Here is a 27,425-nt window from a genome sequence, read left to right as displayed (position 1 = left end):
ATTCTGGTCGCCACTTTACCAGAAGGTTGTGGAGGCTTTGCAGAGGTGGTTTATCAGGATGTTGCAAGGTCTGGAGGGTGTTAGCTATGCGGAAAGGCTGAATCGCCTCGGACTATTTTCATTAGAGGCATGATGGATAGAGTGGGCACTCTTTCCCAGGGTGGCAGGGTCAGTCACTTGGGGGCATAGGTTTAAGGTCCACAGGGCAACGTTTAGAGGAGATGCGCGAGGCAGGTTTTTTTTTTAAAACAGAGGAACACGCTGCCAGGGGAGGTTGAAGGGCATGTTCCTGTGCTGTATTGTTCTTTGCACCCTACCTAGACCCACGCCCACACCCTATCCACGTAACCCCATATAACCTTTTTTGGACACTAAGGGATAATTTAGCACAGCCAATATACCTAACTTGCACATCATTGGACTGTGGGAGGAAGCCGGAGAACCCGGAGGAAACCCACGCAGACACGGTGAGAACGTGCAAACTCCACACAGACAGTCACCCAAGGTCAGAACCGAACCTGGGACTCTGGCGCTGTGAGGCAGCAGTGCTAACTACTGTGCCACCCTAGAGACATTTGAGGGGGAAGGAAATAATGATGATAGATTTAGATGAGAAACACCATGGAAGAAAGCGAGTTGGACAAAAACACCAGCATGGACTGGTTAAGGCTGTTTCTCTGCTGTACATCCTATGTAATCCATCAAGAGTGAGCTTGGGGCGAGTCTGCAATCTACTCCAACACAGAAGGCATCACTAACTTTCGCAAAGATCAGGAGCAAAAACTGTGACTAAATTTTTGTTGCTTGCCCGGGGGACATGAGGCCAACCTTGGCATCTGTTGCTTTTATAAGGGAAGCTTGGGAAAAAGGTGACATCATGTCTTGGCAACAAAGCTATCCATAAAAATGTTTTCTTCAACTCCAAAAAATCAGCACTTTGCTCCTGTATCTCTGTCATTCTCCAGCCTCAATAAAGTACTGAGTGCCGGTTGACACTGAACAGTCTAGCCAAGACATGAAAATTGCTCAGCAGAGAAGGGTGGATTTAAATGACTGCTCTATTACTAGCCATGTATTTGCTGTTGGTACACTCAACTAGTTAAAGGTCAGATTTTCAGAGCATCAACAGATCCAAGGATCCGCATAAACTATTGCACATCTCACTGTCAAACAACCTGCAGCAAAGCGCTCCCATTTCCCAAATGATACTCACTTGCAATGGTAATAGAGGAAGGTCTGCTCACTATTGCACCGACAGAACTGCTTGCCACACAAAGGTACTTCCCAACATGGGAAATCTGTAGATTCGAGATATTCAATGACCCAGACCGGATCTCTATTCCATTCTGCCCACTGTCTGTTAATGTTTGTCCATTGAAGTGCCATGTAATGCGTGCCCATGCAGGTTCTACAGCACAGCGAAGCTGAACCCATCCCCCTAGTTTCTGTATCATGGAACGGGGTTCTGTGGAGAAGTGGGGGGCCAGGTCTGTGTGGAAGAATTGAAAGAGACTGGTTAGAAACTGCCCTATCTTCTGAAATCATCACCATGCTGAAACAGTGGGCCGTCTTTAATGGAATTCTCATCAGTTACATGGGACAGGGAATAGAATCCACAACAAATATAAAACAATTAACACCTTTAGCTGAGGGCACGAAGGCCCATTCCAACTAGAGTCAAGTTCAGTTTACACATGGGACTAAACTTGAGATGTTCCTGGTCAGCATAGTAATAGAAGCTAGGAATTGTCTTTGTGAGCCACATGGAGTGCTGGAGATGACATATAAAAGTTTATTTACTATCCAACTTTTTGACGTATATCGAAGAGATCTTGGGATTCTGGGTTGGGCTTTATCCGCCAACAACCCTTTCCAAACTCCAGGCCCACAACATTTTTTAAAGGATGAAGTAGTGAATAAGAAACATAAAAAAGGAAAAACGGCAAATCCTAGAAATTGAAAATATAAGAAATACACAGGTCAGTCAGTAATTGTAAGAAAAATAAAAGTAACAATATTCTGGGTATGTAACTGTTCATCAGAACGCATGACAAAAAGATGTGCAAAACACCATAACCTCTCTTTCCTTTTTACAAATGCTGATTGACCTGTAATTCCAAAAAACAAGAGATACATGTACAAAAAGGACCGTTTTGTCTGGGTAAGATTACCAGGGGTTCAGGGGCTATGTGCTTGGGTACACAAAGTGAAGCATCAGGGAACTCAGTTGCAGATTTTAATATAATTCAGTCACAATATGGTAGAAATAACTTTTCTTTCATTATATGAATGTCCAACACATGCAAACACAAATATTACACTGGTTTTTAAAACAAAAAGGTTGATGATTCATTTAAATAGAAATGCCAGATGAACCCATTCAACATTTGTGTGTTAATATTGGAAACAACAAGTCCTTAAATACCAAGTTTGATAAATTTAATATTAGTTGGTGGTTAATAATTTTCTTAACCATTGCTGAATGGTGAAGTAGAGTTACAATATTCAGAAAGTTTAAATTACATTTGAATATTATAATGAGCAAAGTGGATATGAGAAGGGTGGCAGTCTTTCCTCTCGGGCATTTTCTTTATTCTGCCTTTTATGGAGTAGTGCCCTGTGGGAATGTGGTTGCCAATTTGTCTTGGCACTTCAGAAATTCTTTAAATTAAGCAAGTCACACATTGGTTAGCATAGCTTACCTGCCCTGATACAGGAGAAAAGAACTGTCAGCCACACACATAATAGTGATTGCAGATGCCCTGTCTCTGGATCCATTGCACTGTGACAGTGACGCAAGGCTGAAGGGTTTCGCAGCAAGGCAGGACAATCTGCAAGAGAAAGAAATTTTCATTACAAACAGAAATTCCACTTCTGGAAGACAGTTAGAATCACATAATGCCCACTACAGCACAACCTAATTCTGATGCGTCAATTACAGGTCAGATACTGCAGCACACATCAAAAACAAGTATGTAACAACAGGAATGTGACAGGTTTACTTTATATTCCCTCTCCGTCCCTGGAGGAGCTACCTCCGGTTATCATACTGGTACACCCTGTATTACGAGACCTTTGGAAAACAGAACAGCTAAAGGTGGCACGGTGGCGCAGTGGTTAGCAGTGCTGCCTATGGCACTGAGGACCCAGGTTCGATCCCGGCCCCGGGTAACTGTCCATGTGGAGTTTGTACATTCTCCTCGCGTCTGCGTGGGTCTCACCCCCACAACCCAAAGATGTGCAGGATAGGTGGATTGGCCACACTAAATTCCCCCTTAATTAGAAAAGAAAAAAAAATTGGGTATTCTAAATCTATTTTTAAAAAAAGGGGAACAGAACAGCTCTTCTCCGGTTTTGATATCCTGGAGGAACAAGTGTCCCAAGCACCATTGCAGAAAATTGAACTGTAACATCTTTAGCCTAATACGACAAAAATAAGACAGATCCACGAAACAGGAAAAATACAGTTTTCATACAATTTCATATCAAGTTCAACATTTAAAAACCATTAAACATCAACATTTCAACTGAGCAACAAGAAGCTGGACAAATTGGAAAATGGGAAGATGGTGGGGTAGTGGTATTGTCACCGGACTAGTAATCTAGGGTATTGCTCTCGGGATCCAGGATAATGCTCTAGGGATCCGGGTCTGAATCCCACAATGGCAGATGGTGAAATTTGAATTCAATAGAAATACAGAATTAAAAGTCTAATGAGGAGCATGAAACCATTGTCAATTGCCGTAAAAACCCATGGTTCACTAATGCTTTTTAGGGAAGGAAATCTGTCAGCCTACATGCACCTCCAGACCCACAGCAATGTGGTTGTCTCTTAAATGCCCTCAAGGATGGGCAAATAATGCTGACCCAGCCAACGGCACCTACATACTATGACTGATTATAAAAAAAACATACAAGACTGAAGTTATTAAGTGGAGGTTGAACTTTTTAGTAGGATGCCTGTAACCATATTAAATCTAACATTTTCCTTTGTCATACAATTCAGGATTGCTTGGGACCCTTAAAGCAATCTAACATAGGAACAATATTCAAACAGCAGCAGAGACTGCGCGAGAAACAGAAGGTTCCAGATGAATGCTTCCAATATTTTTAACTAAAATCGTCAAAAAAATAGAACATGTCACCTGCAAGGTATGTTGCCACTTAACTGTTGACATCTTGGGCACCAAAACTGACACAAGTAGCAAGTTAATAGTCTGCTGCAGCCATACAGCCTCGCGGTACAGAGGCAATTCTAATCAGCTTGTTCATTCCCTTTGTTAAAAAAGGGATTACTTTTTTCAATCTTGAGACTATTTGGCTTATGATATTCATTTCCTTAGGCAAGGCAGCAGGTGACCAAATGGATGTCAGCCCCTGGGTAGCATCACCAACTGCCATGAGTTACTTGAGTCGTCATTTGGGAGTGGAAGATGTAGCTAATTTTCTATTCAGTCTGGTTTAGATTCTACAGCCTACATTCCCTTCTACTCTCACCACTCGACAGACACAAATTGATCAGTTTTAGGGCTGTGTTATTTGTGAAACATGGCAAATAACATTAATGCAGAAAGGAAAACAGACCCAGAGATAGCCAACTCTGGAACCTAGATAAGTTAACTAACTAGGCTTCAGTTTACAATGGCTCAAGATGAAAGGTTGAAGCTGAGCACTTAATATCAGTTGGTACTTGTCAACGTCCTCAGGAATTAACCATTATTATTCCATCATCATCACCTGGGGGCAAGTCTTCTCTGGATAAAATATTCCCTGTGAACACAGACATAAATATCTCCAGTACTGGAGACCCTTGCAACCCTAAAAAAAAATTCTTACATTTATCATCACAGTCACCAAATAACCAGTCATGTAGAGTTTCTATGTGTATATAGTTGTGTTACCAATAAACGCTGTTCAAATGTTGAACAAACCCGTACAACATCTCAATCGTTCAAAAGTAAGATTGAAGCACAAAGTATAGCTCAGACTGAGCTAACTCAGTATAACTTGCTTTATCACAGGTCCCTGCACACACTTATATTGCCTCAGGTCCCTTGGCGTGACCCTTTACATCACATGGTGGGCAGTTCTCCAGTCCCACATTAACTCTTGCTAAGAGAAACACCCTATACTACAGCGAAGGGCCACTGTGTGGGTGTTGATAAAGGCCAAAACTATGCAATGGTATTGGTAGATATTTTACAATGACTATGATTCCAGTGATGAATAACCTGCAACAATGCATTCTTTCCTAAAATTAAGGCAATGGAATGGTGGCTGAGAGAAACATACAAGTTCCACCACCAAATATTTAACTATGAATAAACTCTGCTACTCCTCCTTTGAAATCCCACCTTGCCTTTACATTGTGGAGTCGCCAAGAGCTACGAGGCTACTGCTTTGAGTTTTGACCACTTTACAGTTTTATATTTAAAAGAAAATGACCTCACAATCAGGGCCCCAATTTGCAGAACTACGAATTCTTGAGTTTCTGGGCTTTCTGGACCAGAAAAGAACAAAATGATTCAACATTTTCAGTCTCTCGCTAAGCTTGGAGAGCTGAGAAAAAATTAGACCCAGGATTCTTGGTACTGTGCCAAGTTAGCTACTACTGTAGCCATCTGGGATGGCCACTTACAAAGGATCCTGCGAAATATGGTCACCTGCAAAAGGACCATGGTCAACCCAGGACTCAAGACGCTCACAGCTTATGTATATTGGCCACTCATAACTAGATGCTATCGAAACCCCCAGCTACTTTGCATTCTCATGGCCCATTTCCCCAGAACAAAAGACCTGTATGCAGATAACAGATACAGAAACAGACTCATCGGCGCCACTCCCTTTGCTCAGGGAGCCCAAAAAGCCAAGGTCAATGACCGCTCAAGATACCCACCCCTTTATTGGCCAAAATTGAAGGCAGTAATCAAAGCCTGCCGAATTATTGGGTCCAAAGCTAAGGTCCGCCCAAAAGAGCGCGAAACCCCAGAAGGATAAAGAGAGACACTGCCATATGTTCAGTCTCTCTTGGCCCTGGTGCTCGGTCTCTCCTGGCCCCAACCTACATCTGAAACCAAGTGTAGCAACACGACCAGAAGACAAGTTCAAGACCAACGATCGCTACCAGACGGATGAGCCCAGCAGAAACAAAGTCACTTCTCCAGACCCAGCCACGCTAGAGCCGAACAAAGGCCATGTTCCTTTGCATAAAGCCGGGTGCCTGAAGTTAAGTACAGGTTGTTGTAGTGTTAGGTGTAATTTAGCTTGTAGTGTTTTATGTTGCATGTCGAAGTAATTCTTGTGTGTAAATAAACTATCATTGAACTTGAACTAACTAACTGGTTGTTTGGTCTTTGATCGATATCCGGTAAAACCTTGTGGTGGTATCATTATTGGAGCAACATTATTGGCGTCTCCGGTGCTGATTGGCAACACTACCCACTCAGGATATGAGGAAGGCTGCTGATAGGCTCGGAGTCTCTGGACGAATAGAAACAAAGTGAGCCTGTTTCCTGCTCTTGATCACTGTCCCGTTACTGCAGTTGAATGTGCAGATGTGTGATAGGGTACTCTTAAAAAGCACTGTGAATGGTCACACACCAATAATGTCATTTAGGCTAAGGAACTGGAGGCAGTACAACTGAAACAGGTGGACGCCACAATAGCAGGAAAGTAGCAGTAATACATTGGACTGGGAAAAAAGGTGGGATGGGCATAAGAAAAGTTAGAAGAGTTTTTTTAAAAAAACACTTCATTGACAAAATGCATAAAGTCATTCTTTTGTTTGTATTTGAATGGCTGGGGAAGCAGTTATAGCTTGATGTCACGGTTAACAATTCATTCAAGAGCTTCAGCTGACGCAGTATGAATGGTTGTGATGCTACAGAAAGGAGTGATAACAACTTCACATGGGGCTCTTGTTAAATACGTTTTCCAAACTGAAAACCTGCAGACTAATGAGGTCAAGACCTCAGCCACTGGGCTCCCAGTCCAAGCTGAATGTATTAATGTTATCTTCTGACAACTGTCGAATCTAAATGCATAGCGTTCCATAAAATATACATGAAAGTTCTTGAAATTCATCCACTTCAAAAAATCTATAACTGCAAGGGAAATCCTCAATATTAACACAACTGTCTTTCCCTACATTGCATGACTGAGACATGTTGGAAGCATTTTTTAAAAATTTAGAGTACCCAATTCATTTTTCCAATTAAGGGGCAATTTAGCGTGGCCAATCCACCTACCCTGCACATTTTTGGGTTGTGGGGGCGAGACCCACGCAAACACAGGGAGAATGTGCAAAGTCCACACGGACAGTGACCCAGAGCCGGGATCGAACCTGGGACCTCGGCGCCGTGAGGCAGCAATGCTAACCACTGTGCCATCGTGCTGCCCTTGTTGGAAGCATTTGATGGATGCAGTCACATCACAATAAATTTACCAATATCGGCATAGTGGCATAATAATAATCTTTATTAGTGTCATAAGTACATTTACATTAACACTGCAATGAAGTTACTTGAAAATCCCCTAGTCGCCACACTCCAGCACCTGTCCAGCTACACTGAGGGAGAATTCAGAATGTCCAATTCACCAAACAAGCACGTCTTTCTGGATTTGCGGAGAAAACCGGAGCACGCAGAGGAACTTCACGCAGGCACAGGGAGAATGTGCAGACTCCACATAGACAGTGACCCAGGCTGAGAATCGAATACGGGTCCCTGACATTGCGCAGCAACAGTACTAACTACTGTGCCGCCCATTAGCACTGCTGCCTCACAGCACCAGGGTACTGGGCTCAATTCTGGCCTTGGGTGACCGTCTATGTGGAATTTACACATTCGCCCAGTGTCTGTGCAGGTTTCATCCAGATACTCCAGTTTCCTTCCTACAGTCCAAAAGTGGGGTTACGGGGATAGGGTGGGAAATGGGCCTAGGTTAGGGTACTCTTTCGGAGGGTCGGTGCAGACTCAATGGGCTGAATGGCCTCTTCTGCACTGCAGAGATTCTACGATTCCTGAAACACTTCTGATGCAATCTCTGCAACAGATCTGCCAAAATAAAAAGCTCCTTGGTAAGATAACAGCAACAAACATACGTGGTGCAGACAAACTTTAAGCAAATACAGTTTGCATCAAATTACACTAATATTTTAGTTAACAAGTTTTTTTTTGAAAAAGTAGTTGCTTTACCATTCTTTATTTAGATTATAAATCACTCCATGATTAATGTACTGCAAAAATGTAATTCTAAATGGATGATACAAAGTAGTATGCACAGGAATTAAAACAAATCAAAATGAGGAAAAGAGGCTTATTAAATAAATATTTTAGCTCCCAAGGTTATGCAAAATTTAATTTCCTCACAAGATCAATTGCTTGGCTTGCAATACTTTTGTTTTTCTCCTTAACTTCTGCCCCTTCACCCAGGCTGTCAATGACTCAGATCCTGAGCTGACGCTGTCCTTTCCCCACTAGCTTCTCAGCATAAGGAATGATTCTGTTCACCTCCCCCTCCACCCACGAGGAAGGCCCTGCTGTGAGTAAAGTGCTGCGTTTGCTTAAGCACTCAGGCCTGTGCTAGATGAAGAGCCTATCCATCGGCAGGGTGAAGCCACACTGAAAGAAAAGCAAACATTTCATCCCGTTAACACAAAAGCACTGCTTGCCGAAGGCAGCATGCAGTTTCACTATGTTACAAAATGAACAGCTGCCTCAAACCAAACCTAACACAGCTACCGTTTCAGTATGGGGGTGGGGGTATGTTTGACTGCCATTCTTGTTTGCTGTGCTGTGCTATTACATTCATCAGCATAAATGCTGAACACTGTTCAAATGTTATGAGTTCAGTCAGGGACAACTGCAAAAAGGGCAGACACCATGGGAATTTCAAACTAAGAACTTGATTAGATTGAGAAACAATCTAGGGAAACAACAAGCAACTGAATTCCCGCAGATAATAAATGGGCCCACAAAGCAGTAATGCATAACCAGTGTTTAACGCCCCTGACAATGAGTGACCTTCAGTTCATCATCTAGTAACCCACCTCAATTCTGATTGTAAAGGTGCATCTACATTAGATCACAAACACCATGTTACCTGTATGTACACTGTCATTATTCATTCCACCATGCTTTACCCTTCTACAACTCAACAATAAAATAACAATTGGAAAAAAAAGAAAATTGTGCTTAAACCTTTGTGAGAAGAGACAGAATTTCTGCTAACTTCAACAGGCAGGAACAATGGGTGAAAGTTGTCCTTATACAACGTGAGGAAAATGTTTTGACACACAAAGTTAGACTTGGTTGTACTATGCAAAGTTTTCTGGACATCAATACAGGGGTATCCCTAACTGATGAGATACAAGAAACAGCACCCAAGAACTCACCAAACTCATGCAATACACATCCAAACCTACCCAACATTTTTGTTCTCAGGCCCACTGTGGACATCTTTTTATTCGCTCCATTCAGCTCAATTTTGCTGACAGGAGGACTATATGGTTGGAAGGTAGTTGTGTCCCTGAAGATCTGCTCAGCTGGTTTCACTGGCATGCAGCAACTGACAGTCATTTTTTTTTTAAAACAGTCCGATTTTCTCAATCCAGCTAGAAATACACCTGTGTATTGGTTAATATTCTTTACAATGTGACAATAAAGAAAATAATTCTGCAATCAGCAACAATGGCAAACTGCATTTATAAAGCAGCCACTAGGTGAGCAAGGATACATTGGGGAACAGTAAAGGAGGGGAAACTCTGAAGTTGGTTAAAAAGGGGTTTTAGGATGGTAATGGAGGCAGGGATGAGGTGTCAGGGAGCAAAATAATTTTGCAAAGTGTTTCATAAAGCATTGGATTAATAAATCAAAAAGTTACTTGCTAATGATGGATGGAGTGAAGTGAAAGAGCCAAATGGTAATCCTTAGTAGGAGTGGTGGCAGGACAAGTGGCATTGCCCAGATAAACTGGAACTTGTGGAAAGATTTATAAACTGACACATATAAGACCATATACCTACACCTATTCACATGTCTCAATGTATATGTTCAGGACAAGGGAGGCTACCGCCTGATCACGAACACAAGCAATGTTGCATAACACACAGCAAGAACTTCAATCCAGGATTGCTTGCAGCTTTTCTAAAATAAAAATCACAAATGCAGGCGCTGTGCTGTTAAATGGTGCCACAAATCTAATGCCTAACCAGCATGGTAAATTTAAGCGGGTAGCAGAGAAAATGTCCAGACATAAGAGTTAACTATTTGAAATTGGTTTTCAATTCTATCCTGCCTGTAGGTGCCACACACTGGTCACTTGAGGAAAGTGCGGCTTTAAATTAGTTCATTATATTTCAACTTGAATTTTCATTAAAATGGATTTCAGAATTTTTGCAGCATTGAAGCATGTTTTAATGTGATGGAACTTGGGATTTAGAAGTGGCGATTCCTGACGGATCTGCCGTCAAAGATTATTAATGAGAAAGGTATCAAAGGACCATGAATACCACACAACAGGCACTACTTAGCAAGGACAGATGGCAGCACCAGTTATACATATACTTCATATAATATTTATTCTCCTCCAAGCATGTTTTATAGCAGAAGAGTTGGTTATTAATTTTTAGCCTGGTCTAGCTGATGGGAGCTGTAATGTATATTTAAGGCAGTTTATCAGCTTTTGCTCTGAGTGGGAAGAAAGGCAATCACAAAGCGGACACCAAAATCCTAAAGAATAGTTCAGGGCAAGGAAACAAAATGCTAGTCAGTGACTCTGCTGCTCATTGACTGCACCCTCGCACACATTATTGAAACATATGCTCTGTATCATCTGCTACTTCAAAACTCATGTGAAGAAAGAACTATTATTTATATATTACCTTATTACAATGACTAGAAACATCCCAAGCACTTGATATACAATAAATTACTTTGTGCAGTGACCGTTATGTGGTTAAGTGGCAGCCATTTTTCAAACAGCAAGGTGCCACAAATGAAATGAATGGCCAGAACCTGTGCTTTCATTTTCTAGCAATGTTGCTTGAGAGAAGCGCGTTGAAAGCTATATCAGAACTTTTGTACATCACTGTGGGATCTTTTTAACATGTGCCTGAACCACACCTCAGTGACAGCTGACAATGAGCATAGAGAGGGAGGAAAGCAAATCCTGAAAAGACTTTAAATATTCTTCCCGTACCAGCCTCCCCTAACAGGCACCGGAACGTGGCGACTAGGGGCTTTTCACAGTAACTTCATTTGAAGCCTGCTTGTGACAATAAGCAATTTTCTTCATTTCATTTATGGGAGAAATTTGCAGCGCCACTTGCACACTTTTTTTTGAAAAATATTTTTATTCCCCATTTTCACATTTTCTTCAGAATTTACCCCCACTAACAAACATTAAATGGTAATGAATACAATGTCAATCCCCTTACCAACAACAATGATCCCATCCTCCCACCACACCCCAAATAACAGTCCACCTGACAATATAAGCATCAAATACAACTAAACCTCCAAAAGAGGAGAAAAGAAAAAGGAATCGGGAATCACCCCGGTCACCATTGACACAGTCCACCCCCCCAACCCTGCCCCCAATATTCAATGCCATCCAATCCCCGAAAGGGTACCGTGAATGGCACTCATGAATTGTCGAAACCCTCCCCCCCCCCCCCCCCCCCCCCTCCCACCCAGACTCCTCCCCTCCACTTCCTCTTGTAAACTCCCCCTGAAACCTCGGTTCCTTCCCCCAACTTTTCACCCCGGTTTGACTCACCGAAACCTGTTCTACCAGGCTCCGATGGCCGCAGCCCCTCCCCCCACCTCACTCCCGTTCACTGGCCGGCTTAAACCGGCCAGCATGGAGGCCCCCGCCTGGGTCTCCTTCCCCCTTGCCCAGTCCCAGGAAAACCAAGAAATCCCCTTTAGCACACAACCCCAGGACCATCATTGCAAATGAAAGTCCCAACTCTTCCCTTGTCCAAACATACAGCGTCGACTCATTTAGTACATAAACCAACACGCAGTGAAAAAATAAAGTTACATGAGGCTACATCGGTACACGACCCGCACTCAGTCCCATTTCTCAATTCTGCCACAGTCCTTCTGCCTTCGCAAACTCCTCCGCTGCTTCCACCGTCTCAAAATAAAAGTCCATGGATTTGTAGGTCACCCTCAACTTAGCTGGATATATTATGCCGCACTGCATCTTGCTGATGTACAGTGCCTTCTTCGCCCGGCTGAAGGCAGCCCGCCTCCTCGCCAGCTCCACTGTAAAGTCCTGGTATATGCGTATACCAGCTCCAGCCCACTGCACCACCCGCTTCTGCTTTGCCCAGCACAAGATCTTCCCCTTTACGCTGTACCTACGGAAACACACAGTTACTACTCTTAGCGGCTCACTCGCCTTTGGTATAGGCCTCCATGACAGATGAGCCCGATCTAGTTTGCATCGAGAGGAATCATCCTCCTCCCCCAATAGCTCCGCCAACATCATTGCAAAATACTCCGTTGGCCTCGGGCCTTCCATCCCTTCGGGCAGACCCACGATCCTCAGATTCTGCCACCTGGATCGGTTTTCTAGATCTTCCATTTTGGCTCGCAGGCCATTGTTGGTCTGTCACCTGCCGCAACTCCTTCCCCATCAAGGCGAGTTGATCCCTGTGCTGCAATAACACCTCTTCCACTTCCTTCAGTGTATCACCTTGCTCCCGCACCTCCCGCTGTGCTTGATACTGCCGCTCTCACCGGGGCAATCGCCTCCTCCACCAGCACTTTCAATACCGCTCCCATTTCCTTCTTCATCGCTTCCATGTGCTTTATGAACGGTTTTTCAAGTTCCACAAACATCACTTTGGTAATTTCTTCTGCTGTGAGCGATGCGGCCTCCCCTGGTGCTCCAGCCTCTGCTTTCCTCTCAGTTCCTGCGCTGACTTTTCCACTCACCGGCAGACTTTCATTAATCCCCTTTTTCACGGCCGTTTTTCCCCCAAGCTTGGACATTTCTACTCCCTGTGCCTTCTTACAGCTTTTTCAGCCTCCATTGCCCTGGGACCGGGCGTTAAAACCCCAAATTTCTGTTCCCGAGCGGGAGCCCTTCCAGTGTGCGGCTGCCTCCCGCCTGCCGTCACCTGACGTCCCGCACTTGCATACAGTTAATAGAGAATTCCGGCACTGCAGTTTTTCCACAATCTGCTTCTGCCCATTTAGGTAATTGACTTTATTAAAATTAAAGTTCTGTGGTACAGAAACTCTAATTTTAAATGCAGCTTCTAGTCCTGCCTGTGTGTTTTTTTTCTTCTTAGCTAGAGAGTGCAAGTTGTTTCTGTTAAGCCATCAAGCAGCTGCTGGCTCACGCCTCTCACCGATCTCAATCAGGGATTTTGCCTCCGGAAGCCAGTCACACACTTTTCTGCCACCAAGTTTTCGAAGCCACAGGGAGAGAGAAAAACTGGGATTACTACTCCCTTCTTTCTGTGTGTCTCTTCGGCTTTCTGCAAGTCTTTGATCAATGGCATTGCTGGAAGCTGTAGAGATTTCTCTCTCTCTCCACTCTACTTATTCCTGGGGTCTGGGACAATGAGGAGAGCAGCTGCGGCCTTCTAGAGCATGATGCTCCCTGACCATAGGCTTCTTGCATTTCACAAACCCCCCCCCCATCCCCCTTCCGCCCCCTCCCCCTCCCAAAGCTGCAGTGGAACCAATCAAGCATGCTTATCGTCCAAATGCCAACAAAGACATTTCCTTTCATGCCAGCCAGCTAAGTGGGAAGAAAATAGAAGTGACTTGGATAAATTGTAGCAAAGACAGAGAAAACAGAAAATAATCAACTCCACATGATCCACTTCTGTCTGCACAATGGAAGCCCCTCGACCTCCGGGTAACCTGGGATAGGTCACTGCCTGGGTCAGAGGTTAGTCACAGATAAGGCAATATTGAGTGGCTGCCAGTTACAATGACACTCAATGTGTTCCTAATTAGATTCAAGGATGAGCCTCGGCTCCAAGCAGTAAATAAGCGTGGCACCTTGCTCTAAAGCACAATAACGAAAAGATCCCATCGAACAGTGCGTTCCACTCTCTGAATCTTAACACTTCAGTAATTTTTAAATTAGCAGAGATTTTACAAAGCCATAGCAATGAGCACATACGCCTTTTAAAACAAAATGCCTCCCCTGCCCACAACTCTTTTCTGCTCATCTTTTCTAAAGTCATGGGGGATTGATTGTTCCACAATCACTAGTGACCCTCCAGGTCCACAGTCAAAACATCTTCAGCCTAAATAGTGATGATTGTTTTCAGGGAGAAGTGCTATTTGATAATGGAAGCATCACGTCCAAGCCCAATCAGCTTTAAAATATCCCAAAAGTGTAATTTTCAGTAAAATTCAGCAGCAGAAACCATAGTTGACTTTTTCTTCTCCCCAGACAAGGGCGGAGGGTCTGAAAATCTGCAACTATGCCCCCAACGGAGATCAGCAAACTTAACTAGCCTGCACGTCTGAGTCCAAAGTTGCCAGTGTATTTACTAAGCAAGCCATCAGTCAAGATAATTAACTCAAGTTCAGAAAAGCGCACTCATTTTTGTGTGTTTTGGATCCCCCTCCCCCTCTCTCCCAAGCAAGCCTCCTTCCAACATTGCATACCCTAGAACTGCTACAGTAAAATGCCTTCCAAGACAATAAAGACCATAAAGAATAGACTTCTTAGTAATGTAATCCATGAGAGAGAAATTACCAATCACACATTGTAATTTGGTGTTTTTTCAAAAATAAATTGAAACTGTATGAAAGTTCATGAATCAGTGCACACAATGCCTGCTATAGTGCAATGTTGTCATGGCAATCAATATGGCACTTCTGCAATGGCATTTTGAGAGCAGCATGGTCCATGGAAGCATCCAGACTGAAAGCTCTCTTTTAAAACTGCATCACTGCCTTAATGCTGTTTTGGTGGATAGTAAAGGGAAGGTTGCTGTCATCCTCACCCATCAGGCTACAGGAAGCAGCATTCACAATTACTAAAAATACTACCTCACATTTGGCCACACATTCGAGTTAGACAAATGCACCAGAAAAGCAAGAAGCCAGTACTGGTCATTGCAGATAAGGTAGATTTGGGGGAGCAAGGTAACACAAGTGTTCACAGCGCCAGGGTCCCAGGTTCGATTCCCCACTGGGTCACTGTGCGGAGTCTGCAAGTTCTCCCCGTGTCTGCATAGATTTCCTCCGGCAGCTCCAGTTTCCTCCCACAGTTCAAAGACGGGCAGGTTAGGTGGATTGGCCATGATAAATTGCCCTTAGTGACCAAAGGAGTGGTTATTGGGTTACGGGGATGGGGTGGAGGAGAGGGCTTAAGTGGGTCGGTGCGGACTTGATGGGCTGAATGGCCTCCTTCTGCACTTTATGTTCTATGTCTATGTCTAATGGATGATCAAGGTTTAATGTGATAGGAAAAAAACAGGTTGCTTAGTTTTGGACAGGTTGGAGGAGTTTAGGAATAGGGGATATTGCAGCATTGATCTTGATGTCTTGCGGGAATGGACACCATCTCATTTGATCAGAGTAGCAGGTGGGAACAGGGAGTCAGTTTACAGTGGGCCTAAAAACAAAAACTTCAGTCTTCCTGATATTGAACTGCAGGAAAATTTGGCTCAGCCAAGACTTATCAGTCAGTCTAAGCAGAGAAGTGATGGGAGAGATAAAACTGACATACATACTATCGCGGGTGTGTCTCTGGATTTTATCAGGAGTGACATGCAAATGGCGAAAAGGAAGGGGTCTTGATTCTTGAAGGATTGGAAAGATGGTCACGCAGCAGGAGATGCCATTGCTGGAGGTGTACTGCTGCATTTGAACAAGTTGGAGTGGAATCACATGAGGGCAGACCCATAGAGGCAGACAACAGAGATGAGGCAATGGAGGAGGATGGTACGGCCAACTGTATGACTGGCTGTGAAGAGGTCAATTAAGAACGAAGAACTTGTTTTTTTCTAAAATGCCTTTCACGACCTCAGGACATCCCAAAGTGCTTTCCAGCCAATGAATTACAAGGAGAGATAATGTACCATGGTCACAGTCACAGAGGATGTTATTCATGACTTCAAATCTAAAAAACAGCTCTAGCATTCTTGACTAGGACATGAAAAGTGGTGACAGGCTGCATTTTTCAGGCATTTCCATTATTAACAGACCGGGACACCCGTATTTTGAATATAGCATACACTTCATTCACCTTACTTTCTGTTTCCTTGATTTTATTTGCCTCTTAATGGTTACATTTTGCCGAGTCAAAAATGAAGGTAGAGAATGTATAAATCAAAATTACTAAGTGGCTAGAAAACTGCCAATAGGAAGCTGCTAGGGACTTATGAAAACGTCCACTCCTGAAAGGATTTGAGGGTAACTTACCAGTGTAAATTGATAATCGAATCAGTAAAATACTTTTATTTGAGGCAGGAGAGAGAGAAAATTAGAATGCCTACAATTTCAGATGTACAAAATACAAACAAAATTAAATTCCACAATGATCTGATTGAATTTACTCATTCAATTGTCTGTTGGCTCTTTCACTGCTTTCTCCAAATATTTTATTTCAAGGTTTCCACCATTCTAATGCTCCTAATATATGACTGATCCTCCCACCCACCCCTCTGAGCATTGTAACATCTCCCAGCATGCACCAGCAAACATTCCTTACCCAATGATTTACCTTTTGAAAAATACTTTTTAAACAAAATGAAATGAATTCTCAAGAGCTTTGTTATTTTGTTACATCACAATAAGTACATTTATTTTAATCTTAAGACAACAATTGTGGTGAACATGGATTGTTTCTTTGTTGAAAGAAAGCAAAATAAATTTCAATTCATGAATGATCTTTTTTTCCAGTCGAACGCTTGAAGCTAATTTAAATTTACATAACCAAAAGGTTTAAACAGGCCTGAAAGATTCATTTTAATTATTACATGGTGAAGGTTTGTGAATTTTAGACGGAAATTTGTTCATGGAAATTTGTCTTTTAGGTGTATGTCAGCAACAGGAATACAAAGACAGGGAATCCTTGATGAGTGGGAGGAGCTGCAGCAGGGAGTGGTGCGAAACGTGGGACGTCAATTCAAGAGGTTATCGTATCCCAGCAACCTTCATTGCTTCTGGTCCCTGGCCCTAGATCTTATCCACCACTCCACTGTTCAATTGGAGGGCCCTTCAGTGCTCACAAAACCCTAACTCACTCACATCACTCACAGGTCCCTTGTGACATTATGCTCATCACTCACCCAATTCCCCTTCCCCTCCTCCTGGGATACACCTATTGCTCAGAGGCTGATCTACCTCTCAATGCTCCAAGATCCCAGGACCCCTCTGCCAGTGATAATTTGGTTGGTCTGCTTAGCCTCTGGAGTCTGGAACTTTCTTCCATCACAATTAAACCCCAGGATCCTCTCAAAGTACGACTAAATCAAAGACTAAACAGGACTAGACAGGGTAGACGCAACCAATGATGGGTGTGTGCAGAACCAGGGGTCACAGCCTGAGGATTCAGGGTAAACCATTTCGGACAGAGATAAGGAGACAGTTCTTCACACAAAGTGATGAGTCTGTGGAATTAATTACCACAGGAAGTAGTTGATGCTAAAACTTTGAATATATTCAAGAGGCAGCTGGATATAGCACTTGGGGAGAATGGGATCTAAGGTTATGGGGTAAAAGCAGGATTAGGCTACTGATTTGAATGATCAGCCATGATCGTGATGAATGGCAGAGCAGACTCGAGGGGCCAAAAGGCCTCCTCCTACCTTCTATGTATCTATGTATCCTATCCTGTCTGCCAGGCCAGCGATACTCTTTCCATTTGGGCACAAATTCAATGACTTACACTAAGCAATGCCATAAGCGATCTGGCAGGGTAGCAGGGGAAGGGAAAGAGAGAGTGTGAGATAAAAAGAGGGAAGAGAGTGAAAAAAACTGTTCCGGCAAGATCCAACTCCCTGAAGGAGTGATTTCTTTTCCATTTTTGTTGCAAACACTCGTATTAAAAATAGGATATTTCCCAACTCAGAAGCATCATAAAAACTGTATGTTTGTATGCCTATCTGCAATTATTTTGGACTACAATTTAAGTACTGCAGTACTGAGGAAGTCAAGTTTATATATCATGGTAGATTCCACAATGAGGCAATATCTATTCCCAATTATCTATTTCAACCAGATTACATGAGTACTGTATTGTTAATTTATGAGGAAACACATGCATAGTTGAGCCTCAGCCCACTTGCATTCAAATAAATGGCAGACTTCACCTCTGGTAGCAATATTTACATCGCTATTCAGGATAATAGTATTAATAATAATAATCGCTTATTGTCACAAGTAGGCTTCAACAAGTTACTGTGAAAAGCCCCTAGTTGCCACATTTCAGTGCCTATTGGGGGAGGCCGGTACCGTTGAAAGCCAGCTATTTAGCCTACTGTGCTAAACCAGCCCTTAGGATATACTGGAGTGTCAGTAATATATCAGAACATTACAATGAAATATCACAACATATTTCTCAGTTAATAAATGCTTGGACCCCGCTATAATACCCAAGATATTGGAATGCGTTTTCAATCTTTACAGGCCAGGCCTGTCAAAGTTGGAAAAATGTATGCTAAGTACTACCGTAAGGAATGTGCCACATCTCTCAAATTGTTTGACATACAAGGAATTACTTACAACAATGCGCAGTTACTGTTATATAGGCAAGTAAAGAAAAATCCCACAGATAACATGATTAACTAATCAATTTACCCAGGGTCTGGTTTAGCTCACTGGGCTAAATTGCTGGCTTTTAAAGCAGATCAATTAGGCCAGCAGCACGGTTCGATTCCCGTACCAGCCTCCCCGGACAGGCGCCGGAATGTGGCGACTAGGGGCTTTTCACAGTAACTTCATTGAAGCCTACTCGTGACAATAAGCGATTTTCATTTTCATTTCCAATTTATTTTTCCTAATACTGGGTGAGGAAGAAATGTTGTCAGGACATTGGAAGACAACATCTCTTCTTCGAATAGTGCCACAGGATCATTAACATCCATCAGAACAGGGAAATAGGACTTATTGTCTCTTCTGAAAAATTACATCGCTAATAACCTATCATGCATTCAGCATACCACTGGTGTGTTGATTTAAATTACATATACGTTTCTTGGAGGGATTGAACCCACAACTTTCAGGTGGCAGAGTTACCAAATAAAATCTAGCTGATTGTGGTATATTGCTGAGCTTAACAGCAAAAAGCATTTTATATTCTAAGTATTTAGATATGCACCCTGTACTGCAATAACTTCCAGGGCTATGGGCCAAGTGCTTGAAAATATGATTACTATAGTCAGATCTTTATTGACCAGCATGGCTACGATGGGCCGAATGGTCTCCTATACTGTGTAAACATTTATGAACCTATGAACATTACAGCATCAATAACACGTCTCAAGGGAACATATCTTAAGGCTTACCGATGCAAATTTAAAATAGAAAATGATCTAATTTAACACGTCAGATATTGTTCCTCAATACACTGATAATAATAGATATAACTTGAATTTTACTTCATTAATCAGCGAAAATAAGGCATGATGTTAGTCTAAGTAGAATACCAACTTATATAATAACAATCTTTATTATGTCACAAGAAGGCTTACATTAACACTGAAGTTACTGTGAAAACCCCTAGTCACCACATTCCGGCACCTGTTCGGGTACACTAATGAAGAATTCCAAAAGTCCAATTCCCCCACCATGCAAGTCTTTCAGGGCTCTTTCAGGACTTTCAGCACCCGGAGGAAACCCCTGCAGACACGGGGAGAACGTGCAGACTCCGCACAGACAGTGACCCAAGCTGGGAATCGAACATTGGACCTTGGTGTTGTGAAGCATGTGCTAGCCACTGTGCTATCGTGCCACCCTAACAAAGTGCTCCACCATGTTCCAATGATTTGACTTCAAAGTCTTAATCCTAAATTTCAAATCGCTTGATGTTATCGCCTCCACCATACATCTGTTGATATCCTATTGTCTCATGTCTCCAGATACACCTGCACGCCTGATGCACAATTCTTACCTCTACTCTTTTCCCCCACCACATTAGCACCTTTTTTCAATGATCTTGCACATTGGAGTTCAATGCCAGTAATCTAAATATACTTTTTTTAAAAAACTTTTCTCTTCATCCAGAACTTTAATTCAACTTCCAATCTTCTCCATGTTCTTTCCGGTCTCCCTCTCCCCTTTAATACGAAGCTATAAGGACACACAACACACGCACAATAACAATGTGATTTTGTACGGGCAGCGCAGCAGCACAGTGATTAGCACTGTTGCTTCACAGCGCAGGATCCCAGGTTCAATTCTCGGCTTGTATCACTGTCTGTGCGGAGTCTGCATGTTCTCCCTGTGTCTGCGTGGGTTTCCTCTGGGTGCTCCGGTTTCCTCCAACAAGTCCCCAAAGATGTGCTTGTTAGGAGAAGTGGACATTCTGTATTCTCTCTCTGTGTACCCGAACAGGTGCCGGAATGTGGCGACTAGGGGCTTTTCACAGTAACTTCATTAGTGTTAATGTAAGCCTACTTGTGACAATAATAAAGATTATTATTAATATACAAAGCCTGTATTTACTTTCACCCCACATCCCCAATCCAGTGGAATTGTTCACTGCTCAAATCTAACCCCAATTACTAAAACACAATAAATTGGTATTGGCTCCGGATCTGAAAATCTGCCCTGCAGGGAAATTAGGGAAATTTTGAAACACGGGAACCAATAGCAGAGTGGATTAACATCCATTGGAAAAGACTCCACAATATAAACAGGATGTAAAATTCCAATTTACAACTCCATTGAAATGAAATCCCAGCAGGACCTGTTCTGCAGTAGCGGTGTTTATTCAGCCCCAAATGCACTTAAACATTCAGCAAGACATCTGGCCTCAGTGAGTACACATTCACCCAGGGATGTCAGGTCACAGTAAACAATGTATGGATATGTGCCATGTGCAGCATAACTGAAGCATGGGCAGTCTGTCCCATCTTATAACAGCCATAGCTGTATTCAAGATGGGAACCACAATATATTAGAGGGGAAATGAAATTAACAGCTATCATTAGAAATTTTACAACCAAAAAAAGAAAAAAGTCTCTGACTGAGAGAAAGAATTATTCTGCATTTGGAGAGGCAGGGATTAAATCAAGAACAGTCAGCATGGTTTGGTTAAGGGGAGATCATGCCTGACCAACTTGATTGAATTTTTTGAACAGGTGACCAGATGTGTAGATGAGGAAAATGCATTTGACCCAGTCCATTGGACTACAGAAAGGCTTTTGATAAGGTCACACACAAGAAAATGATAGCGAAGGGATCAAAGGAAATTTGGGAAATCGGATCCAAAATTAACTGAGTGGCAGGAAGCAGAGGGTGATGGTTATGGGGTGTTTTTCTGACTGGAAGCCTGTGTCCAGTGCGGTCCCGCAGGGATCAGTGTTTGGGCCTTTGCTATTTGTGGTTTATATAAATGATTTAGATATGAATGCAGGAGGGTCATCAGTAAGTTTGTGGATGATACAAAAATTGGTGGGGTGGTAAATAATGAGGGGGTAGCCTTTGAATACAGGCTGGTCAGGTGGGCTGATCAGTGGCAAATGGATTTCAATTCTAATAAGTGTGAGGTGATGCACTTGGGCAAGACAAACAAGGCAAGGGAATACATGATAAACACAAGGCCCTGGGAAGCACCGAGGATCAGAGGGACTCTGGTGTGCATGGACACCGGTCCCTTAAGGTAGCTGAGCAGGTGGATACAGTGGTTAAGAATGCATATGGTATACATGCTTTTATTAGCCGAGGCCATAAGAGTTGAAAAGTAGGGAGGGAATGCTAGAACTGTACAAAACGTTGCTTCAGCCACAGCTCGGGTATTATGTGCAGTCCTTGATTCCACATTATCTGAAGGAGGTGGTATTACTGGAAAGGGTGCAGAGGAGATTTACCAGAATGTTGCCTGGGTTGGGCAGTTTTAGTTATGAAAAGAGATTGGATAAACTTAGATTGTTTTCCTTGGAGCAGAGGAACTGAGGGGGGACATGACTGAGATGTATAAAATTATGAGGGGCATAGATAGAGTACACAGGAAGAAACTTTTCCCTCATGGAGGGATCAATGACCGGGGCATAGATTTACGGTAAGGGGCGGAGGCTTGGAGGGGATGTGAGGGTAAACCTTGTTACCCAGAGGGTGGTGGGAGTTTGGAACTCACTGCCTGAAAGGGTGGTGGAGGCAGAGACACACGTAACATTTAAGGAGTATTTAGATGTGCACTTGTGACCCCAAGGCATACAAGGTTATGGGCTAAAAGCTGGAAAATAGATTAGAAAGGTTAGGTGTAGACGTGATGGGCCGAAGGGCCTTTTCTATGATGTTTGACTCTATGACTAAACAGTGAAGCTTTGACCTGCATTTTCAAATCTTCCCTGGCCACAGGTGGTGGCACTGGAGAGCTGCTAACGATGTGCCATTATTTGAAATTGGTGGAAGGGATTGACTGAGTAATTACAGCCCAGTCAAAACTAATCTCAGCGGTAGGAAAACTATCGGAAATAATCCTGAGAGATGGCAAAGGTGGTCATTTAGAAATGCAGAGATGAATTAAGGACAGTCAGCAGGGATTTGTTAAGGGGCGGTTTTGAAAGTTTTTTTGAGAAGTAACGAGGAGGGTCATATGGGTACCCTATTTGATGTCGTCGCCATGGATTGTAGCAAATTAGCTGAAGGGCTTCTTTCCATGCTGTAAAAACACAAAGCCTCTGACAAGATCCAGCCTGGCAAACTGGTCAAAAAAATTTGAAGTTCATCGGATCAGAGGAGAAAATGGCAAGTTGGATCCAGAAATCAGCTCAATGGCAGGATGCAAAGGTTAAAGATTGATAGATATTTTGGTGATTGAAGGACTGTTTACAGTGAGACTCTGCAGGGCTCAGAAATGGGTCTCTTGTCGTTCGTGGTAATTATACTTAAATGTCGGGGCCATGATTAAGAAATTTACAGATGATATGAAAATTGGCCATTTGATTGATAGTTAAGAATGAGATCAATGGCGAGAAGCGGCAAAGGGAATTTAATCCAGAAAAGTGCAAGAAAATGCATTTGGGGAGGACAAACAAGGAAATAAACAATAAATAGTTAGATTCTGAGAAGAATAGCGGAACAAATTCCTGGAAGTAGCAGAACAGGTAGATAAGGTGGTCAAGACATACGGGATACTTTCCTTTATTGGCCTAGAGCATCAGAGAAGGAATTTACGCTAGACTGTTTAAAAACATAAATTAGACTGCAGGTAGAATACCATGTATAATTCTAGTTCCACATTACAGAAAAAGTTTAATCACACTGGAGGGTAATGAGGAGATTTAAAACAATGTGGCCAAGAATGGATAATTTTTGCAATGAGGAAATATTGGTTGGCTGGGGTTGTTTTCTTTGGAATAGAAATGCCGAGGGGAGATTTAATTGAGGATTGCAACATTATGAGAAGGTAGCCTAGAAATTGAAGATAGGAATGAATTACTTCAGTTTGAAGAGAGGTCAATAACCAATGGGTGTAGATTTAAAGTAATGGTACAAGGGTTAGAGGGGAATGAGGGGGAATCTTTACACCCAGAGGGTGGTGGGAATCTGGAACTCACTGCCTGAAATATTGGTAGAGGCAGAATCCTCACTACATTAAAAAAATACTTGGATATGCACTTGAGGTGCCATACCCTCCAGGGCTAAGGATCAAGAGCTGGAAGTGGGATTAGTCTGGATAGCCCTTTTCTAGCTGGAATAAATACAATGAGTTAAATTGCCTACTTCCATTCTGTAAATCTTTCAATGAATATTATAAACCCCAAATCTCAACTGCAGGATCTGACCAGGATTGAATCAAGTGGTCGGGGAAGGGGCAAGGTAATAATAGAAACTAAATGTGTGTTAATGATCTCAAGACCCTTAGGATACCAAAATATTCAAAGCAGCAAACGCACCAGATCAATTTCCCTTTCTCCCAGGCCACTGTTTTTTTTGTGAAAAGCAGGTATTAGCTTCATTCAAGAACTGTTTTTTCCTCAAAGTTGACAAAACAAATTATAAGAACCAGGACAGCCAAGTGTGAATTTTGCATAAAATAATCCCATTTGACCCCATTCTTCAGACAGATTTACACTTAAATTATTCAGATCAATTATATACAAAAAGAACCCAGAACTTGAGTATTTTAAAAAATATAATGCCTGTATGCTGTTAAACTGTGCTTACAGCATGCTGCTGCATGTGGCACACTTTCCTCTCAGAAGCCCACTTGGAACTCAGCCTGACTCGGAGTCTCAGTCCCCCTTGGAGAGGCTTTTCATGTGGCTTTTCTCCCCCCATTATTTCCTCCCAGTGAGTTTAATAATCTTGGTTCCACATGGTCTGCCTGATGGAATGTCAGGAGGCTCAAATGAGTCCCTCTCTCTCCTTTCCCCCTTTTTTTCCCATTTCCTCCCCATTTCAAACAGACTGCCTGGCTCCATTAGTCTAACACACACTGGCATTCTCTACCCAGCTGCCTCCTTTAATACGATCAACGTCAGTAAGGATTAGTTGAGGAGGCCAGGATTGAGTCAAAGTTTTAAAAAAAACTTAATTGAAACCAAGAATATTTAATGGGACTGGAAACAGTTGGTTTGACACTGCCCTTTCACCTCTCGGATCAAGGTTCAAAAACTGCTCAGACAGGGGGCATGAAAGTCTCAACTCACTGATGTCCAGAGGAAAGGGGTGAGAGAAGCTGAAGGCAGTTCCTAATAGATAACGGCACATGGCAGGACCAGTGGCAATAATAAAACAATAGAGATGGTCAGTGGAAAGCAAGACGAGGCATTTTGGTGCATGGAGCAAATATTGTAGTTGTGTAAACTAGGATTGGATGCATCCCAGGCAGTTTTACTATATAACCAGCCAGCTTCAACTACCTTGCCTCAAAACTCCTACCACTGGCTACTGGGCATAGCCAACCTTGAGGCATATCACCTTTCCACACCAATCTGAATGTAAAGAGGCCCAAATCATAAATTGGATGATTTGGCACTGCTCGTTAGTCAATTTCTCACTTCTAGTATATTTGTAAGCGAGAAATAAAAAGTGATTGAGCAAAATGAAAAAAGTTCTTTTAACACACATGCAAATTTTCTCAAGAGCCACTCACACCAGGTTCTATAATTCAATATTTAAGTCCTGGAGACTCCAGAACAAACTTGAAGGGCTGGCAGTCCTAGAATAAATCCATGGTATTCTTAAATTTCTCTGCTCATGTTTAGCTCACTCAGCTAAATCGCTGGCTTTTAAAGCAGACCAAGCAGGCCAGCAGCACGGTTCGATTCCCGTACCAGCCTCCCCGGACAGGCGCCGGAATGTGGCGACTAGGGGCTTTTCACAGTAACTTCATTGAAGCCTACTCGTGACAATAAGCAATTTTCATGTCATTTTCATCTAGTTGCAGTCAAGGGTCAAGAACAGGGGAATTGAATCTTGCTAATCAGCACTGGTGATTAACTGACTACATTTCCATTTGGGGGAATCTGTCTCTGTCCCTCCTAGCATTCAATTTTAGGGCTTATCCATGTAGGCACTGGTAGCAGGCTCCTATCCTTATGCCATATAATTCCTACAGTGTAGCAGGAGGCCATTTGGCTCATCATGTCTGCACCAACCCTCTGAAAGAGCATCTTAGCATAGAGGAATCAGTAGTAACAGCACATACTTGGAAGATTAAATTTAGAGCAGATAGCTTACTAGCTCTGTTGCCCACATCCCCACCCATGGCGACTAAGGGCTTTTCACAGTTACTTAACTTAAAGCCTACTCGTGACGATAAGGAATTTTCATTTCATTTCATCCCCGCAGCCTCACCTAGCTTGCACACCTTTGGACACGAAGTAGCAATTTAACTTGACCAATCCAACTAACCTACACATCTTTGCACTGTGGGAGGAAACCCACACAGACACAGGGAGAACTTGCAAACTCCGCACAGTCACCCAGGTCGGAATTGAACCTGGGTCCCTGGTGCTGTGAGGCAGCCACCGATACAACAAACCACAGCATTTCTGCAAACTGTGCATGCGAATTGGATTCCGATCCAACGTATCTAAATACAGTAACTGTAAAGTGATGAGAGGTGATTTTAATTGTACTTATGAACATTACCTAAAATATGTTAAGATTTATTAAGATATTATAGAGTTAATAAATTCACATGGGAGTTAGGATGAGAGGATAGTGATTGCGAATTGAGGATGAGAGCTCATGATTGAGACAGTCATTCATGGAATGTGGTAGGAATTTGGCTGATGGGCTGAATGGCCTTTAGTTGCTGTGTTCTTCTGTCCCGGCGTTCTCTACTATGCTGCTCTGGTACAGGAGATTAATGGATACATGATTCAGGTTTGAAGAATAACCTAGATGGGAATTATTTATCTTGGAGTTATCACAAGTATATAGCTAACAAGCCTCAAACTAGGTTATAGATTAGTAAATATAAAATTCCCAACAAGCACTGGTGCTGTGGAATAGGATTACAGCAAAATCAGTTAATTCTTTATTAATTAACAGCTTTAAAAAGATAGCCTGGATCATGAAGGATTCAGAATAAATCACTTGGCCCAGGAGATGTTGTAGCATTAGTCTTTTAAAAAAAATAAAATTTAGAGTACTCTATTTTTTTCCAATTAAGGGCAATTTAGCATGGCCAATCCATCTACCCTGCACATTTTTGGGTTGTGGGGGCAAAACCCACGCAAACACAGGGAGAATGTGTAAACTCTACACGGACAGTGACCCAGAGCCAGTAACGAACCTGGGATCTCGAGACCGTGAGGCAGCAGTGCTAACCACTGCGCCACCGTGCAGCCCCTGTAGCATTAGTCTTTGAGGGCTGCATCAGTGCAAATGATGGAGGGATAGGACCAAATACGTTAAATCCATATTCCTACTAATTGCATACATTCTCAAATTGCTTACTAATGGTTAGACATAGACATAGAACATACAGTGCAGATGGAGGCCATTCAGCCCATCGAGTCTGCAACGACCCACTTAAGCCCTCACTTCCACCCTATCCCCGTAACCCAATAACCCCTCCTAACCTTTTTTTTTTAGTCACCAAGGGCAATTTATCATGGCCAATCCACCTAACCTGCACGTCTTTGGACTGTGGGAGGAAACCAGAGCACCCGGAGGAAACCCACGCAGACACGGGGAGAACGTGCACGCTGCACAGACAGTGACCCAGCGGGGAATCGAACCTTGGACCCTGGCACTGTGAAGCCACAGTGCTATCCACTTGTCCTACCATGCTGCCCATGGTTCTAATTAGTG

At 42.8% G+C, this 27,425-nt stretch overlaps 1 protein-coding gene across 4 annotated transcripts in view; it reads right to left on the bottom strand.

The window, feature by feature from the left end:
- Window positions 1–27,425, bottom strand: part of cdon (cell adhesion associated, oncogene regulated) — a 223,234-nt gene that overhangs the window by 92,297 nt on the left and 103,512 nt on the right. For all 4 annotated transcript variants that reach the window (XM_038779247.1, XM_038779246.1, XM_038779244.1 and 1 more), the window contains 2 exons: window positions 2,703–2,831; window positions 1,214–1,489 (listed from right to left, as the gene is read on the bottom strand). In XM_038779247.1, the coding sequence (XP_038635175.1) occupies window positions 1,214–1,489; window positions 2,703–2,778 (352 nt within the window). In that variant the 5' untranslated portion in view covers window positions 2,779–2,831. The remainder of the gene's footprint in view (window positions 1–1,213; window positions 1,490–2,702; window positions 2,832–27,425) is intronic.

The sequence above is a fragment of the Scyliorhinus canicula genome, chromosome 19 (assembly GCF_902713615.1).
Source record: "Scyliorhinus canicula chromosome 19, sScyCan1.1, whole genome shotgun sequence".
Classification (NCBI taxonomy): Eukaryota; Metazoa; Chordata; class Chondrichthyes; order Carcharhiniformes; family Scyliorhinidae; genus Scyliorhinus; species Scyliorhinus canicula.
Note: the sequence above shows the minus strand (reverse complement) of the source record. Positions and strands in the feature narration are given on the sequence as shown.